The sequence below is a fragment of the Rhinolophus hipposideros genome (genome assembly GCF_964194185.1).
Source record: "Rhinolophus hipposideros genome assembly, chromosome: 9".
NCBI lineage: Eukaryota > Metazoa > Chordata > Mammalia > Chiroptera > Rhinolophidae > Rhinolophus > Rhinolophus hipposideros.
In genome coordinates this window covers 37,731,639-37,748,107 of record NC_138055.1, presented here as the reverse complement: position 1 = coordinate 37,748,107, position 16,469 = coordinate 37,731,639, and the positions used below count along the sequence as shown (strand labels likewise).

Genomic DNA, 16,469 nt, shown 5'->3' with positions numbered 1-16,469 from the left:
AAGGTCTCCATGTAAGAAAGTATTCAAAAGTGTAGGAAACATGGAAGGCACTAATGAAGTCTTCTTATTGATAACATGAACTTGGAATGATTCAGCAGTTTCCATTTTCAGTACGCAGCCATTGACCTACCCCTATGAATAAGACATTCTTTAATGGACCATGACAGTTCGGGAGGTGTGGGTCAACATAGACTATCATTATGTGTTGTGAGACCCATCTGGCTCTCATTTACTAGCTCTAGTATCATTTTGACGCTCGTTGGCAGAGCTAATCGGGCAGAAGTGAGTAGAGTGGTTGACGCTTGTCACTAGTAATTTACATTCATACATTTATTCACTTTGGGAGATGTATTTTAGTTTTCAGCAGAGTGCATGATGGGAGTCACTGCTATTAACTCTCAAGATATATAATCACTCTACCTTATTGTATACTCTTGCCAAACCTTTGGAAAATGAGCATCATTACCTTGTTTCACAAAACGGACGCGTTGGTGACGTTTATAAACATTTATAAACTCTAGTTTTCATAGGAGACTTGACTTGACTGCAGCCATGAGCTGGACCAGCAGCAAAAGCATTGCTCACTACACTAAGTGCTTAGGATTCGGGAGGCTGGCAAAGGCAGGAAGCTGGAGAAATGGATACAAATAGTTCATCAAACACCAAGGTTCTGAGGAAGGTCCCAGAAGCCAAAGTACAAAGCGAGGTGATTTAGAAGATATCAGGAGTAGCAGGTAGAGTGGGGAAGCCAGAGGTCAAGATTGGGTTGATACCTGTGTAGAGAGATGGGACTGTTGTTGAAGTTCGACTTTTATTGGTTTCCCAGCAGTGAGGAAAGATTTAGCTGTAAATACATGAATTCAGTAAATGTCTACTGAGCATTTACTCTCTACCAATTACATCCACATACAGAAGATAATTCTGTATAGCATACAGAATTCTGTATAGTATACACAAAGGGCCAAGGAAATGTAGAGAAAATGGCAATTAACTGTGCCTGGGGAAGTTCAAGTCAATTTCACAGAGAAGATTTCCTTAAAGAATATATTAAAAATTGAGAAGTTTCTCTCTACTAAAGATCAGGCATGGGATTTCAGGTAAAAGTAAATGAATGGAAAGTGTGACAGAACATAGGAGGTGGATGGGATGACTCTTTTCAAGTGATTGCTCTAATTGCGGCTTGAAGAAAGAATTGGATAAGAGAATAATTCAAGGAATGCATGTTGGTCAGATAGGGGGATATTATAATAGAAAAGGTTAGAGATGGTGATATTAAAGATGACTAGATTGGAGAAAATATGCATATACGTATACACATACACATACACACATATACATATACATACTGGGTTTGATGCTTGAGATTGGATTCCACATGTAAGGTGGGGGAAATGGTATGAAAAGGGATGTTCCCTGGGATTCTGGTTTCAAAAAATGGAATGGAATTGGAGTTATGCAAAGGGATCATTCATAGCTTTGGCAATTAAAAGGTAGGGAAGGAGCATTTGTTGATTCTTGGGTAAATTTGAATTTTAGGTGACTTTGAGGTATCTAGCAAGTTGGATATAGAAATCAAGAGTTCAAAGGAGTGGCCTGGGTTTATGATCTAAATTCATGTTGACCAGTTCTCACGCTCATTCAAAGACCAGATCATGTGACCTACTCAGGAGAGGCCTCCCCTCCCTTTTTCACACATTCATTAATTTCATCCCACTATGCTCCTACAGCAGTTTGATAATTCTGTTAGTTTAATATATCATAGTGGAATATTGTTAGCTTCTCATGTTTCACTGGTTCCCTATTTGACGTAGGGACTGGTCTTGATAATCTTTTTATTTCCAAAACTGAACACTGCTTGGAACATAACAGTAATAATGAATATTGTTGAAACTAATAGTTTGTTTATAAGTTATAGACTCAAATATCCTAGGAGATAGGAAGGACCTTGTGGATTACCTGGTCTACTCACCCATCCAAGGAAGAATTGCTGTATAATAATCCTGCTCCTGCTTTACATTCTCCCTTAGGATAGAGGTCTCACTACTTCAGGAGGAAACTGTCCAACTCTAATAATTATAATTATAATTAGAGTGGAACAACTCTAATAATTATAAAAAGTAATTTTTTTGATAGAGTGCATACTAGCCCACTTTAATGTTTACCCACTGTTCAGAGCATTTACTCTCTTGTCAACATGATAGCTTGGTTCTAACATTTGAAGAACCACCATGATTACTCAGCTACAAGCTCTTATAGATCGGAGTTCATGTTGTTTTTCACTTTGAATTCCCCAGAGTTCCCCAACTAAAGACTGAATAAGCATTTGATGAATAAATGTGTTGAAAAAATTATCTGTCTTTGGCTTTTGACAGTGAACACATCCCCTTTCCTTCTGTAATCCCTCCAGTTTGTCAATACCCCTTGTAAAATGTGATAGCTATAATCAAACATAACATGTTATAAAAGGGCTGAATAGCTTGGCTTATAATAATCAAGACACTATTTCTTCAATGTATCCTGAGATTTTGTAAATGTTTGACGTTGCTGGATCATGTAAACCTTTTCTTCCCTCCAACCCCGCCACATGGCTGTGTTCCATACCAAATAGGTCCAGTTCTTCTTTGTAAAATTGGCACACCCCAAATGGTAGGCATTTCTAGTATTAATTATTCAACTCAATTGCATAAAGCAGATACTGCTTCTTAGAATATAAAGCTAAAAGTGGATGTGAGCAAGGTTATAAAATCAAGGGCAATGTGTGTTGGGAAAGACTACATAGAAGGGACAAGTATGTCACAGATTTTCTTTTAACAGTCTTTCAGATTTTTCCTTTCCTTCCTACTCCCACAGTGAGCCAAAGGCCTACCATCTCATATCTGAATTTCATGGTATCTAGCTATGCTAATGATTTCTGAATTTTATTCGCTTGTCTTACTTTTTTGTAATTAAAGTTTATTGGGGTAACAATGGTTAGTAAAGTTACATAGGTTTCAAGTGTACAATTCTGTAATACATCATCTATATCACATTGTGTCTTCACCACCCAGAGTCAGTTCTCCTTCTATCACCATATAGTTGATCCCGTTTACCCTCATCTACCACTCCCCTCCCCACTTACCCTCTGGTAACCACCAAATTATTGCCTGTTTTTGTTTTTGTTTTTCATTTGTTTCTTCATTTGTTTTTGTTTCTTCATTTGTTTGTTTTGTTCCTTTGTTGCTTTCAGTTTCATATCCCACATGTCACTGATATAGTTCTTGACTTTTTCTGTCTGACTTCATTTAGCATAATAATCTCAAGATCCATGCATGTTGTCACAAATGGCACTATTTCATCTTTTCTTATGGCAGAATAGTATTCCATTGTGTATATATACCACGTCTTCTTGATCCAATCATTTAGCAAAGGACGCTTTGGTTGTTTCCATATCTTGGCCACCATAAATAAAACTGCAGTGCACATCAGAGTACATAGATATTTACAGATAAATGTTTTCAGATTTTTTGGGTAGATACCCAGGAGAGGGATTGCTGGGTCATATGGTAATTCTATTCTTAAATTTTGAGGAACCTCCACACTGCCTTCCATAATGGCTGCACCAGTCTGCATTCCCACCAACATTGTATGAGGGTTCCTTTTTCTCCACAGCCTCTCCAACACTTGTTACTATTTGTCTTGTTGATGATAGCCATTCTAGCTGGGGTGAGGTGATACTTCATTGTGGTTTTTATTTGCATTTCTCTGATGACTAGCGATGTTGAGCATCTTTTCATATGTCTATTGACCATCTGTATTGGCCTCTTTGGAGAAATGTCTATTCAGGTCCTCTGCCCATTTTTTAATTGGATTGTTTGTTTTTTGTTTGTTGAGTTGTATGAGTTCCTTAAAAATATGGAATGCTTCAAGAATTTGTGTGTCATCCTTGCACAGGGTCCATGCTAATTTTCTCTGTATCATTCCAATTTTAGTATGCGTGCTGCTGAAGCGAGCACACAATTGGCGTTTTTAAAAACTATTTTCAGGAATTTTTACTTACCACTAAATTTCATCTTGTTTGTTTTATGATAGTATTCTACTATGTAGCTTGCATGTATCATTAAGGATAGCTTCAGTTACAAATAACAGAATACTAGACTGACTATTGTTTAAACAATAAAAATATTTGATTATCCCACATAATGAGAAGTTTAAAGATATCAGTAGTTCTATGATTGATTCAGTGATTCAGTGATGCAGGCCTTTTCCATCTTTCTGGGAGGTCTTTTTAATTATGTTGGTGATATGTCACCTCATGGCTGCAAAATGACTACCAAAGTTCAGGCATCTTTCCCTTACACAGCCTTTTGTTCTAAGCAGGAAGAAAGAGGATACAGGCCAGAATTACTTTTGTGGTAGGTGTTTGTTTTTGTTGTTGTGATTATTTTTGTTTGTTTCATGTGGCTTTCTGCCTTTTCTGGAAGCAAAATCTTTCCTGGAAGCTCCCCCTCCCCCAGATACTTCTTCTTATGCCTCATTTTCCAGAACTAGGTCACATGCTCACCAACATACCAGTCAATGGCAAAGGGAAATAAATGACTCTTCTCGGTTAGACCAGTCCTAATTCATTCTTGAGGGCTGGACAGAATACATAAATATGAACCTTGAGATGTAGTATACTATACACAAATCATTATTACATAGTAAAACTGTATGAAAATATTCAACCTTTTCAAAAAAAATCTAAAGTGACACCGTCACAAATACCAAATAAGAGAAGTTCAAAATAATGAATATATATATATCTAGGTATATAGTAGAATGGATATTATTCCTGCCAAAATTATGTTTTGCCAAGAATAAGAAAGCATTTTAATGAAATAAAGCACCTTTCTCTGTAGAACTTAGGGCTCATCATGTTGAGAGTGTCATTCATTTCCCAAAAGCCCGTTTTAAAAAGAACAGGATACAAATACACCAAGTGGTGTGTTTAAGGTGACGTAGCCAATGACTTGCTCATTAATTCCCTCTTAGTTCTCTGTTGTACGTCATGAAAATATAAATGTGTGGCAAATATTTTATGCTAATTCAGAAAGAATAAAGATTTTGGCTTTTGTTATTTATAACAAAGTATAGTTTTTCTGATACATTAGTCAGTTAATGTCTCTTGTTTAAAGAGAAAGGTGTAAAGTAGCACAATAAAGGACTATTTTAGATACTTCAAGCTGGCATATTTTTCATAACTGAATTCATAAAATATCAGTAATAAACGCATGCTGAAAAATAGTCTAATACTAAGGTGTCTCAAGGCTAAAACACATGTAAATTAATGTTTTCAGATTGTTCGGCATGATAGGACTATGGAGCAAATAGTTTTTCCTGTCCCCAATATATGTGAATATCTTACGCGAGAGTCTAAGAGCCGTGTGTTCAATACAACAGAAAGGGATGAACAAGGAAGTAAAGTGAATGACTTTTTCCAGCAAACAGAAGACCTCTATAATGAAATGAAGTGGCAGAAGAAAATCAGGAGTAAGTACAATAAACTAAAATGGTGAGTTTCAAGTATAATGGTAGACGAATTGGTGCTTTGGGACACATGACAGCATTCATTTATATTGAATTTTAATTTCTTGCCATCTGATGTTACTGAAATCACTTACAGGCTTAAGAATATAAGCTCAGTCTACAACTAGAGCCGAGACACCTGCGGCTTAATGGAAACAGAAAACTCTGACTAATTAGATCATCTTTTAGTGCTGATCCTATCGTTTTATAAATATTATGAAATACAGCGTTACAGCTGTATGTTTCAACTGTGGAACAGCTGCGGGTTTGAAGTCCCTGAATAGGCTCTGACTGGCCTTAACAATCAGTGAATGATGGAGAGACGTTGGCACCAGCACGTTCGCCCTCTATTGTCTTGTGATCTTATGATGGAGTAGGTTGTTTGATGTTTTTCTGAAAGTCATTCTTCCTTTCCACATATCTTTACATTGCCAAATCGAACTAGTATTGTGACACTAGTATTCAAATAGAGAAATGTTATAATTTTCAGGTTTAAAATGAGTATAATACAGTTCCCATCATTTATTTCTGTCTCAAGATTATTTGGAAATACTCAACTTTAAAATTCAAAATTTTTAATGTTTATAATAAACTTTATTTTTCCCAGATAAAGAATAATAGGATATTTTAACAAAAATTGACGGTAAACTCTTGATTAGGTCTTCTTTGTCTTTTGGGGACGTTTTCCAGACAAGCAAGTATATGTTCTCAATTCCTCCATTCAACAGTGCTTCAATATTTTATTTTTCTAGGAACTTTAATGATTGTGGTTTATGAATTTGAGTAAAGCTAGAGACACACCATCTTTAAATATTAAATGGTGGCATGCATTGTCAGGCTTTCATGGCAGAATATTTGAAAAAAGTAAAGAAATTATGTACCCTTAGCATTTTACCATGTAGGACCTTAATGGAATTCAGAGAAAATTTTGTGTGTCCAGAATACATATGAAGACTTAACATTTTTATTTGGGACATTTGAAAAACATACATTTTTATCCTTTGCATAAGGTAAGTAAATAATAAATTAGAGCTTGTGGGCTCTGTGTGTTTTGATAAATATTTCTTCATTTATCAAAAAACAAATCTTAAAATAACTTTCAATGTACATTTTACTTTGGAAGCAACTTATTATGAGATTATAGACAGAATCTAATTCATTTGATGGATTTGTCACTACCAATGTAAGTGATGCACTACCAATGCATCAACACCTAAGTTTATCTTAATAGTCTGCTTTTAAATATGAGGACTCCCGGCCTGGCCCGGTGGCTCAGGCAGTTGGAGCTCTGTGTTCCTAACTCCAAAGGCTGCCAGTTCGATTCCCACATGGGCCAGTGGGCTCTCAACCACAAGGCTGCCAGTTCGATTCCTTGTGTCCCGCAAGGGATGGTGGACCGTGCCCCCTGCAACTAAGATTGAACACGGCACCTTGAGCTGAGCTGCCTCCCGGATGGCTCAGTTGGTTGGAGCACAGGCTCTCAACCACAAGGTTGCCAGTTGGATTCCTTGAGTCCCACAAGGGATAGTGGGCAGCACCCCCTGCAACTAGCAATGGCAACTGGACCTGGAGCTGAGCAGCGCCCTCCAAACTAAGATTGAAAGGACCACAACTTGAAGCTGAACAGCACCCTCCACAGCTAAGATTGAAAGGACAACAACTTGACTTGGAAAAAAGAAAGAAGTCCTGGAATTACACACTGTTCCTCAATAAAGTCCTATTGCCCGTCCCCAATAAATATAAAAATAAATTGTCAATTAAGTATTTTTTAAAAATGAGGACTCCTAATTCAGGAATGATGGCGATGCAGATGTTTAAAATTTGTGATACATTAGTCTTCTTAATGCCATGGTTAATATTGCCTATTCCAGTGTTGAAATGCTCCATTCCAAGAGAAAGAAATATGTACTGAAAGGAAGTACAGTTTATAAGTAAGCAAAAGACCCCAGACTGGAATTAATAATTTGTTTATTAATTTGTTTATAATTTGAAAATAATTTATCATTTTTATTTGAAAATTGATGTGCTTTTCCCCCTCAATTAACTCCAGTATTTTAAATCTGATATTAAAATATTAAGAGTTAGAGAATGGATAAGACCTGAGGAAGTCATGTGGTGAAACTTATATGCTTTACATATCTGTTCAATTACTTAATAGAAGGAAAAATAACTGATTTTTTGGTTAATGTAAACTGTATTCAGTAGATGCATTTGCCAATTCCTTTCTAATGACAAATACAGAGTTCCTTTTCTGAAAAGATTTAGTAAATCCTTTGTCACTTATTGGTAGTTCTTATTGTATCATTCATCTTCTTCTGCTGTTGCAAACCCAACAAGTTTTTAGCAAGCAGAAAGGTTTAAAACCTAGGTAATATTATAAATTACTAGTTCCCAGGAAATGGTATTATGCCATTCTATTAAGTTTCAGAGTTTTAGGTAACTGACTGTGTCGTAGGAATTTTCATCAGAGATATATCTGTGTCAGGGTTTTGTGTTTTTTGTTTGACTTTAAGGCATTAGAATGGGACAAATGTATCAATTTTACTCAATTATATAGTAATGTATACCATCCCATTAAAAAGGCCCTCTGGCAGCTGCTGAACTGTCTTTTCCCTCATCTGCTCTAGGGATCTATCAGAGAGAATTATTATTGAATCACCTTTTCTGACCACCTTTAGCAATTGCAAAATTACTCACCCTTCTGTAATGGTTTATGTATAAATTGGTTAAAGGATAAAGAAGGAATCAAATAGAAAACTTGGTTATGATACCGATTATAAACTTTCTAAAATAAGTCGTATTGTTTATTTAAATATGCTTTATATTAGCCTACAAAAATGCATTTAGTAAAATGTTATTTCAGTAGGGCTGATGTATTGAAACCAAAACTTATTTTCCCTCTCTGCCCAATGCACTTGTTCTTCACCAGGTAATCCTGCACTGTTCTGGTTTTCGAGGCACATCTCTCTCTGGGGGAGCATTTCCTTCAACTTGGCTGTGTTCATCAATTTAGCTGTTGCTCTCTTCTACCCATTTGGAGACGATGGAGATGAAGGCAAGGGCTTGTCTTTCGTTAAATGATAAATATTTTAAAATTCTAAAATAACATTTTTAATGCATTTCTTAACTATTTTGAGCTTCAAAATCATTATGATTTAATTCTTGTTAAATAGGTTTTTCTGTATTCGTTAGAAGTAGAGAATTACAGTTAAGTGGAGTAGGCCGAAAACTATGGTCAATAAAAATGTTATTTTGCAAAAAGCTCATATACAGAAGAGCTATATTATATATTGACAAATAAAGCAGTGAAAAATATTGTTTCTAACTATTACCAAAAGCACTTTTATACTTTATCATCTCAATTATATAAATTCCTGGGGAAATGAAGTGCTTATGCCAAAATACTCATTGTGATTATCTATTTAGTGGATTTTACTCTAAAGTAGAGTATTTTACTCTCTTCTCTTTGCTTTCTGTCTTATCTAAGATTTTGATAATGAACATACGTGAAAACTGAAAAAAATTTAAAAATGTACAGCATAAGACGGAATGTAATAATAGAGAATATCTCAGATATAGTAAAAGGTTAATTCTTTAGTTTCCAGTCTAGGACTTCTCTAAATGAATGATTGACTATGAAATTAATATTATTAAACTAATAATACATGAGGTTTTATAAAAGCAAAGATAAGAAATTATCTCATTTTAAGTGAAATGGGAAATACAGGAGAAATATGTTAAAGGGTGGGACTGTGGAAATTAGGTTTGTTTGTCTGGCAAATTGAATGAGAAACTTTGTTATAGGCTTGTGATACAATCAGATAAATAACTTTGTAATGTGATTTGGAGGAAAAGATGAGAGAATCAACAAATAATAGCCACAAGGTGCTGGTGTATCTCATCAGTTCATAGGATTATTGTGAGAATTTAATGAGATGTTATGGATGTAATGAGAAGCACTGGTAATCATGCAATAAAACTTAGTTGTTGTTCATCAACTATAACATATATAATCATAGGATGTGGAGTATAGCATAGGGAATAGAGTCAGTGGAATTGTAGCAGCTATGTACACTGTCAGAGGGGTAGTAGATGGGGAGAGGGGGGTTATCACTTTGTGAAGGGTATAAATTTCTAACTATTACATTGTTTTGTACACTTGAAACAACAAAAATCTAAGGAATTTAGTCTACTAAATCTATAAGCTAATTGAACAGTAACAGAAAACAAAATGAATATTTTAATTTAAGCGAAAAACTAATTGATTTGTTTAAAAAATAATATGTGTAAGTTAAGCTTAGGAGTTGGTTTTTAAATTTTATTTATTACAGTTATAAATTTTAACACAGTTATAAAATTTATCACTGTAAGTACCTTTTCCACACATTAAAACTCCCCCCCTCCCACTACAAGGCACTAAAAACCAAAGTGATGGCTTATAACTTTGGACTGCAAGTTTTTCTGACTCCAGCCATGTACTTAGTTTCTACTGTGCTAATATCTGCTATTTAAGTAGTCTACCTGTACAGTAAATACCTGTCAGCAAATTCCTAGTGCTTTAGTAGATTTTGAAACTCTGCTCAAGTCCATCCTAATTTTACTGTATTATTTTGTTAGAAGACCATGAGGTACAAGTAAAAGAATGAATAAAAAGGAGCCTTGTGACAATATGAAAAAAAAAAGAAAAACTTAGTTGTTGATGTTGTTGCAGGGTAAATATTAATACTACAAAGGGAAGCCCAGTAAAAGGGACTGTATAACAAAGAGCAGCAGGTATTTAAGTCTATTGCAGATGAACTGGAGGTGAGCAGGAAGGGAAATGGGAGCCCAGGCGTAATTTTCTATTTTAAAGATCAATTAAGATAATTGATATCAAATCCTAACATTTAGGTATAATGTCATGAATGAAGTTTGACTCATTGGAAGGCATGCAATACTAAAAGAAGATTATCTGGCAATGGAGCAATGTGTGAGTTAAACAGCAATGAAAAATGTAGCAAATATTTGGTCATCCATTGTGGGGAAGTTGCAAATACAATGGGAAGTGGAAAAAGCTTTCTCTTCACTGTGTTTAGTCTCATTTAGTGATGATAGCCCTCTTGGCACAGAAGAATGTAACTCTTGTATGGAGAGAAGTCCAGCTTGATATGATAAATTAGTGTCATCTGCACACAGTATGCTAAAGTAAATTGTAGCATCCTGGTTAATAGAAGCAGAAAGTCTTAGATATGGAAGCAATCCTGGAAATTATCTAATAGCAAACACTCATTTGACGGGTAAAGAGATGGAAGCCCAGAGAGGCTAAATAATGGTAGGTCTCAGAGTAGAAGGTTAACTCTTTGGTTCTAATCCAGGGCTTTTCTACATGGATGCTTGGATTGGAAGCATACAGATAACAGGAAGATAACAAATCTTTACTCAGGACATAATTTTTCCTGAGTGGCATTCCATAATATCCCTTACTTGACTACCAGAACCAATGTCTACTCGTATAGCCTCTGCTGCCACCTATTGTATATGAAATATAATGGTAATGGGCAATGCCACCCCTCTGAACATCTACTCTTTATTCATTCAGGAGGAAGTGGAGCACTTGACACATTTTTAATACTTGCCTGACTAATAACAGAATAGTAATATAGATCATAATAATGGGAGCTAATGATGTTTACCATTTAGATTGGGTCAGGCAAAATGCTGAGTACTTCACGTACATGATTTCATTTACTCTTTCTGACAATCCTGTAAAATAAGTACTTCAAACTTATGGATCAAGAATCTGAGGCATAGGAAGATTTACCCAATAATTGGGGAGTGGAGTCCAGAACTATGTATTTTTTTAACGAACTCTCAGGGTATTGCTGAACAACTGGTCCTTGAACAGGAACTTGAAACCACATATATAGTAGAGTTTGGAGTAAGGTTCCAGCCTCAGAAAGAAACAGGACTAATAAAAACAACACTGGAAAACATGGTGCTTCATCATCAGGTTCACATGCAGCTTTACTCTTCAAAAAGGACTGAATGGAAGTTAGCAGTAGTAATAAAGATGGAGGTTCAGTCTTAGGTATCTGAGTGTGGAGATGGCGCTAAGAGGGAAGGGAAGGCATGAGTTCCCATTTGGTAATATGGAATCCCAACGTTATGGTTGGGTAATGTGGTTATAGTTCTAGATGAGTTACTTAATTATAACTCAATGAATAGGTGTAAATTTTGATCAGGATGAGCTGAGTCTCTAACCTTCAGTTACACACTATGCATAGGCTGAGGACAACAAAGTTAAAACTGATAAGCACACGTGGCCATCAAATCTGGCAGGAGAAGGAAAATTCTGTGCTGGATGTGCAAGTTCTCTGATGCTGGATTTTGTCAAACGTAGTCTCAGTGACTACTTGCCAGGAGTACTTTGAGGTGCTCTTTTCATCAACTTAAAGATGATCTTTCATCAACTTAAAGATGAATTAGTTGATCATTAAGATTCCTTCCCCCAAAAAAGTGCTTAAAAACAAACAAACAACCGGGACATGTCAAAGAACACAGCATCCAATGTAAAAGGCCTCCCAGTGGCTAAATCTGGAAATTTTGAGAGAAAAAAATCAATATTGACAGTAATACATAATAACCCATAGAACAAAATAAGAACCCAGGTATCCATATTGATAGTGAGTAGAAAAAGCTATTCCTTGCAATAGTATTCCAATTAATAAATGTAGCAGGAATAATGGAAATTTATCACCATTTGGCAAACATCACAGTAGTAAGAATCATTAATGGATACTAAGTTAATAGGTAAACATTGAATGAAAAGTATGAGAAACAGTATATTGACATAGTCTTAAAGTATTTCCCCACAACTGGCGTATTTACAAAAGAAAAAATAGCAACTTTAAAGTGGAGAAATCATTTTAAGTGATTGATGTTAACGTCACCAGTAATGAGACACAGCAGCATTGGGTGCCTCTTGATATGTACTGACAAGAACATGGCATCACTTGGTCAAAATGCATAAACTGAGAACATTTCAGACTACCCAAGATGAGGGACATTTTACAAAATAATTGGCCAGTAGCCTTCAAGCTTACGAAAGATAAAGAAAGATTGAAATTCAAAATTACTACGTATGGATGCAAAAGTTGAACCATGAAGAAGGCTTATAGGGAAAAAAATTGATTTATTTAGAACACGGTGTTGGAGGAGAATTCTACAGATACCGTGGAGTGCCAGAGAGGCGAAGAAGTGGGACCTACATCAAATTAAGCCTGAAATATCACTGGAGACAAAAATGACAGAACTGAATCTGCCTTACTTTGGGCACATCCTTAGAAGGCTGGCTACTTTGGAAAAGACAGTGTTTCTGGGAAAAATAGAAGGCAGCAGGAAAAGAGGAAGACCAAATATGAGTTGGATTGGTTCCGTGAAAGAAGCCATAGGCATGAGTCTACAGAAGCTGAGCAGGGCTGTTGAGGACAGAACAGTGTGGTCATCACCCATTCCTCGTGTTGCTAGGAGTTAGAGCTGACTCAGTGACATGTAATACACACACACCAAATTAAAAGAAACTAGAAAGACATGACAACTGAATGCATGTGTGTGATCCTGGTCTAGAAAAAGGACATTAATGAGGCATTTGATGAACTTTGAATAAGGTCTATATATTACATAAAGTTAGTATCATGTTAATTTCCTGATACTGATCATTGCAATGTGGTTATGTAATGTATTGACATTTAGGGAATCTAGGTGAAGGGTATATGAGAATTTTGTATATTTGCAAGTGTTGCATAAGCCTTGAAAGAGTTTTGAAATTAAATATATACGTACAGACATAAGAGGAGTCCATCTAACCCTGAGGTCCCTGGATTCTGGATTTAGAAGTTGATTGATCACAAAATCACCTGGTGAATCCTAGGCCCAAAAGAGATCTGTGGTTAAAATGGGCCCCATTTCCCAACCCCAGAGCCTAATAGAAGCTGCTCTAGACTCACTGTGGTCCATGTGACTGTAAGCACAGTGGAGCCTGCAGCAGAAATGGGCCGTGTATGTTTTCTCCAAGCACGTTTCCTAGCCTGATCGCACATGAGCTACTGGGAATTACTTGTGTTTAAATATCTGGTTCACACTTTAGTTATAACATTAACTGAGAGTAGAGTCTCTCAGTTAAGGGAGATACTTAAGGGGAAGGTAATTCTCAGAGGATCTGCTTATAGGGCAACCCCCGCCACCCCCAATCCCTACTGCAGATAATCTTTTGTTGCTTTGAGGAGCTCTGTTTGAATTTGTTCAGGAATCCAGGGCTTATTTGTGTGGCTGTGGGTTTTGGTCGGGGGATTTTTTTTTTTGGTTGATTGGATTATTTGTTTTACATATATGTCTCTAAAAAAGAAAATTGTGCTGAAGTTGAGGCATGAGGCTGTGCGGGGTGTGGCTGAAGCAGCAGCTGTTGATGCTAGGGAATCTCCTACATGTCTAAGTAGATATTGAACATTGCCATGCCAACCATTTCTGCCCAGTCTGGCAATTGCCGTCAAGAGAATTTCTTATATACAAATAGCATGTGATTAAAAAAAAAAAAAAAAGTCCAACTTTTGGATGCAGTTCTTTTTTCCCTCAAGTGTTTTGTGTTAAAGAAAAAAGTTTCTTCAAGGTGATTTTGATGTGTTCGACTCACTAACCACCACAGATGGGGTGTGGCTATGTGCCAGGCACTGTGCTAGGCTCTTGAGAGACTGAAGTTGGTAAAGCTGTGCTTGTCCTCTGGGAACTCATGGTCTAGATAAGGAATGAAGAAAGGAGTAAAGCATAATAGTAGAGAGCACCCAAGGACTTAAAATGGGTAGATGTCTACTTTAGCTGGACTGAGGTGGGGGAAACAGGACGGTCTCATAAGGCTATGTGGGAGTAAGAGGAACAGAGAGAGTGGGAAGTCAGCTGCTGCATGTTCTATGAAGCAAACAAGTTAGTGTGAGGTAGATAGGAGAGTTCCATTAAGTGAAGTGAATGAACTGAGGTCTCTAATTCTGTGGTTCGGATTTTCTTTTATAAAGGACAAACTTCCTTTTATATTAAAGATGTATAGAGTGAATTCTAATTTTTTTTCATTATATAAGCAATACATTCTCATTATAGAAAGTTGATAAAAATATAAAATAAAGACAGTCCCCCCATCCTTAAAGGGTGAAAATCGGCTTTGACGACCTGTACTATCTTCTCTCAAGTTCTCAGAGGATTTCGATGTATTATTTTATTTTTAGCATTAAATCTTCAGCTAGAAACCAATATGATTATTCTTACAGAATATGGTTATAAATTATTGTCAATTGTTAGTTGACAATACTGTGAATGAATAGCCATTTAAAATAACTTTTAAGTTTATTATTCATTCGCAAGTATGTATTTAGCATTTAAATATGTTCAAGGTACTATGCTAGAGGCTATTTGAGTTCTTTCTCCAAAGGGATCAACCAAATGCCCAGTTTTAAGTGCCTGGTTATAATGTCTGTTTAATCCAGGGGAAATCTTAGCAAGCTGGATACTGTCTGGGAAGAGTAGTCAAGATGTGGCTAGCAGATCAGGTATTAATGGCAACGCACAGGGTGAGGAGCAGTGTGAAAGCTGAAACTTTTAAACTAGGAATATCACACCAAGTCATTGCTTATGAGTTATACTAGAGTCCAATGACTGGCTAAAAGTTGATAAACGTGCAAAGATGTTGGTACTTTCAGTAAACTGAAGAAGGAAGCTCCACGAGGTGGGGAACTTATAACTGAAGACTCAGTTACTTAGAATGAGCTCACAGATTATTTTTGTTTATTCATTTAGTCTACAAATAAGTATTTGTTACTGCATGCCACGCACTATGATAGACCTAGAAATGATCTTCACCCTCACAGAGCTTATGTTCTTATGGCATCCCAATAAGCTTGAGAGAAAGTTGAAGACATTATTCTCTCCGCGGCTCTTTGAGGTCTATGAAGTCAGGGCAGTGGTGGTCAGGCTATGTTTTGTGGACATCGAGTGCTTCCGAGCCAACATCACAATAAACGTGAGTTGGGTACCCATTTTGTTAGTGTTGCCAGAGATAGGAATTGAAGGTAATTTCCAAAGCAATTTACCCCTTTCCTTTATCTCCCTAGTAATCTCATCAGATCGTAAATTTGGTGAAGGGGCAGATCAAATCTCTCCTCCCAACCTTCTTTCATCACTGCTTGCTTTAAGAGATAACATAAGAACAAACATTGCAAAAATAAACATGTCTAAACCAATGCTGTTATCTGACTTTTTGTTTTGTTTTCAATGTCTAACAGGATCTTCCTACCTACTTTTGATCTCTCAACACTCACTCTGAACTAAAAAGCTTACACAGAATTCATTGCAGGAGTCCAGATAATCCCATGGTTTTGATGATAATACAAAAGCCCTGCACACCACAGTGTTTTGCATGCACAAGTTAATTTTATAAATAATAAAAAGAGATATGGCCAAAAGAAATAGCTAGTGGAAAATCTCCGTTTTGTTGTTTCCCTTCTGACTTCATCAGCCTATCCACACATGTCTGAGGTCCCAACACTGATCTAATCAGCTCAAGAATGTTGCCCCTTAATTTACTTCTGCAAATCCAGCCCCACAAGACCTTCAGAGGGGGATTCCTTAACTCTGAATATCAGTGCAAACGTCAATGAATTGTACTTCTTTTAAAAGGAAATATATTTTTAAACCTTTTTTGGACAATTTTGAAAGAGATTTTGTTTGTAGTGGAGTTCATTTTTAAAACATTGGGAACTTTTGTTTTCTGATAATTTAAATAGCTCAACATTTGTTTTACAGCTCGAGTTGTCCTTCAAATACATACATTCATGCATCTACATATACATTCATACATGTATACACATGTATACACATTCATACACCTATATCCACACATGTGT

General features: G+C 36.2%; 1 protein-coding gene across 5 annotated transcripts in view; it reads left to right on the top strand.

The window, feature by feature from the left end:
• Positions 1-16,469, top strand: part of ITPR2 (inositol 1,4,5-trisphosphate receptor type 2) — a 438,931-nt gene that overhangs the window by 342,548 nt on the left and 79,914 nt on the right. For all 5 annotated transcript variants that reach the window (XM_081060952.1, XM_081060953.1, XM_081060954.1 and 2 more), the window contains 2 exons: positions 5,316-5,508; positions 8,474-8,599. In XM_081060952.1, coding sequence (XP_080917078.1) covers positions 5,316-5,508; positions 8,474-8,599 — 319 coding nt within the window. The remainder of the gene's footprint in view (positions 1-5,315; positions 5,509-8,473; positions 8,600-16,469) is intronic.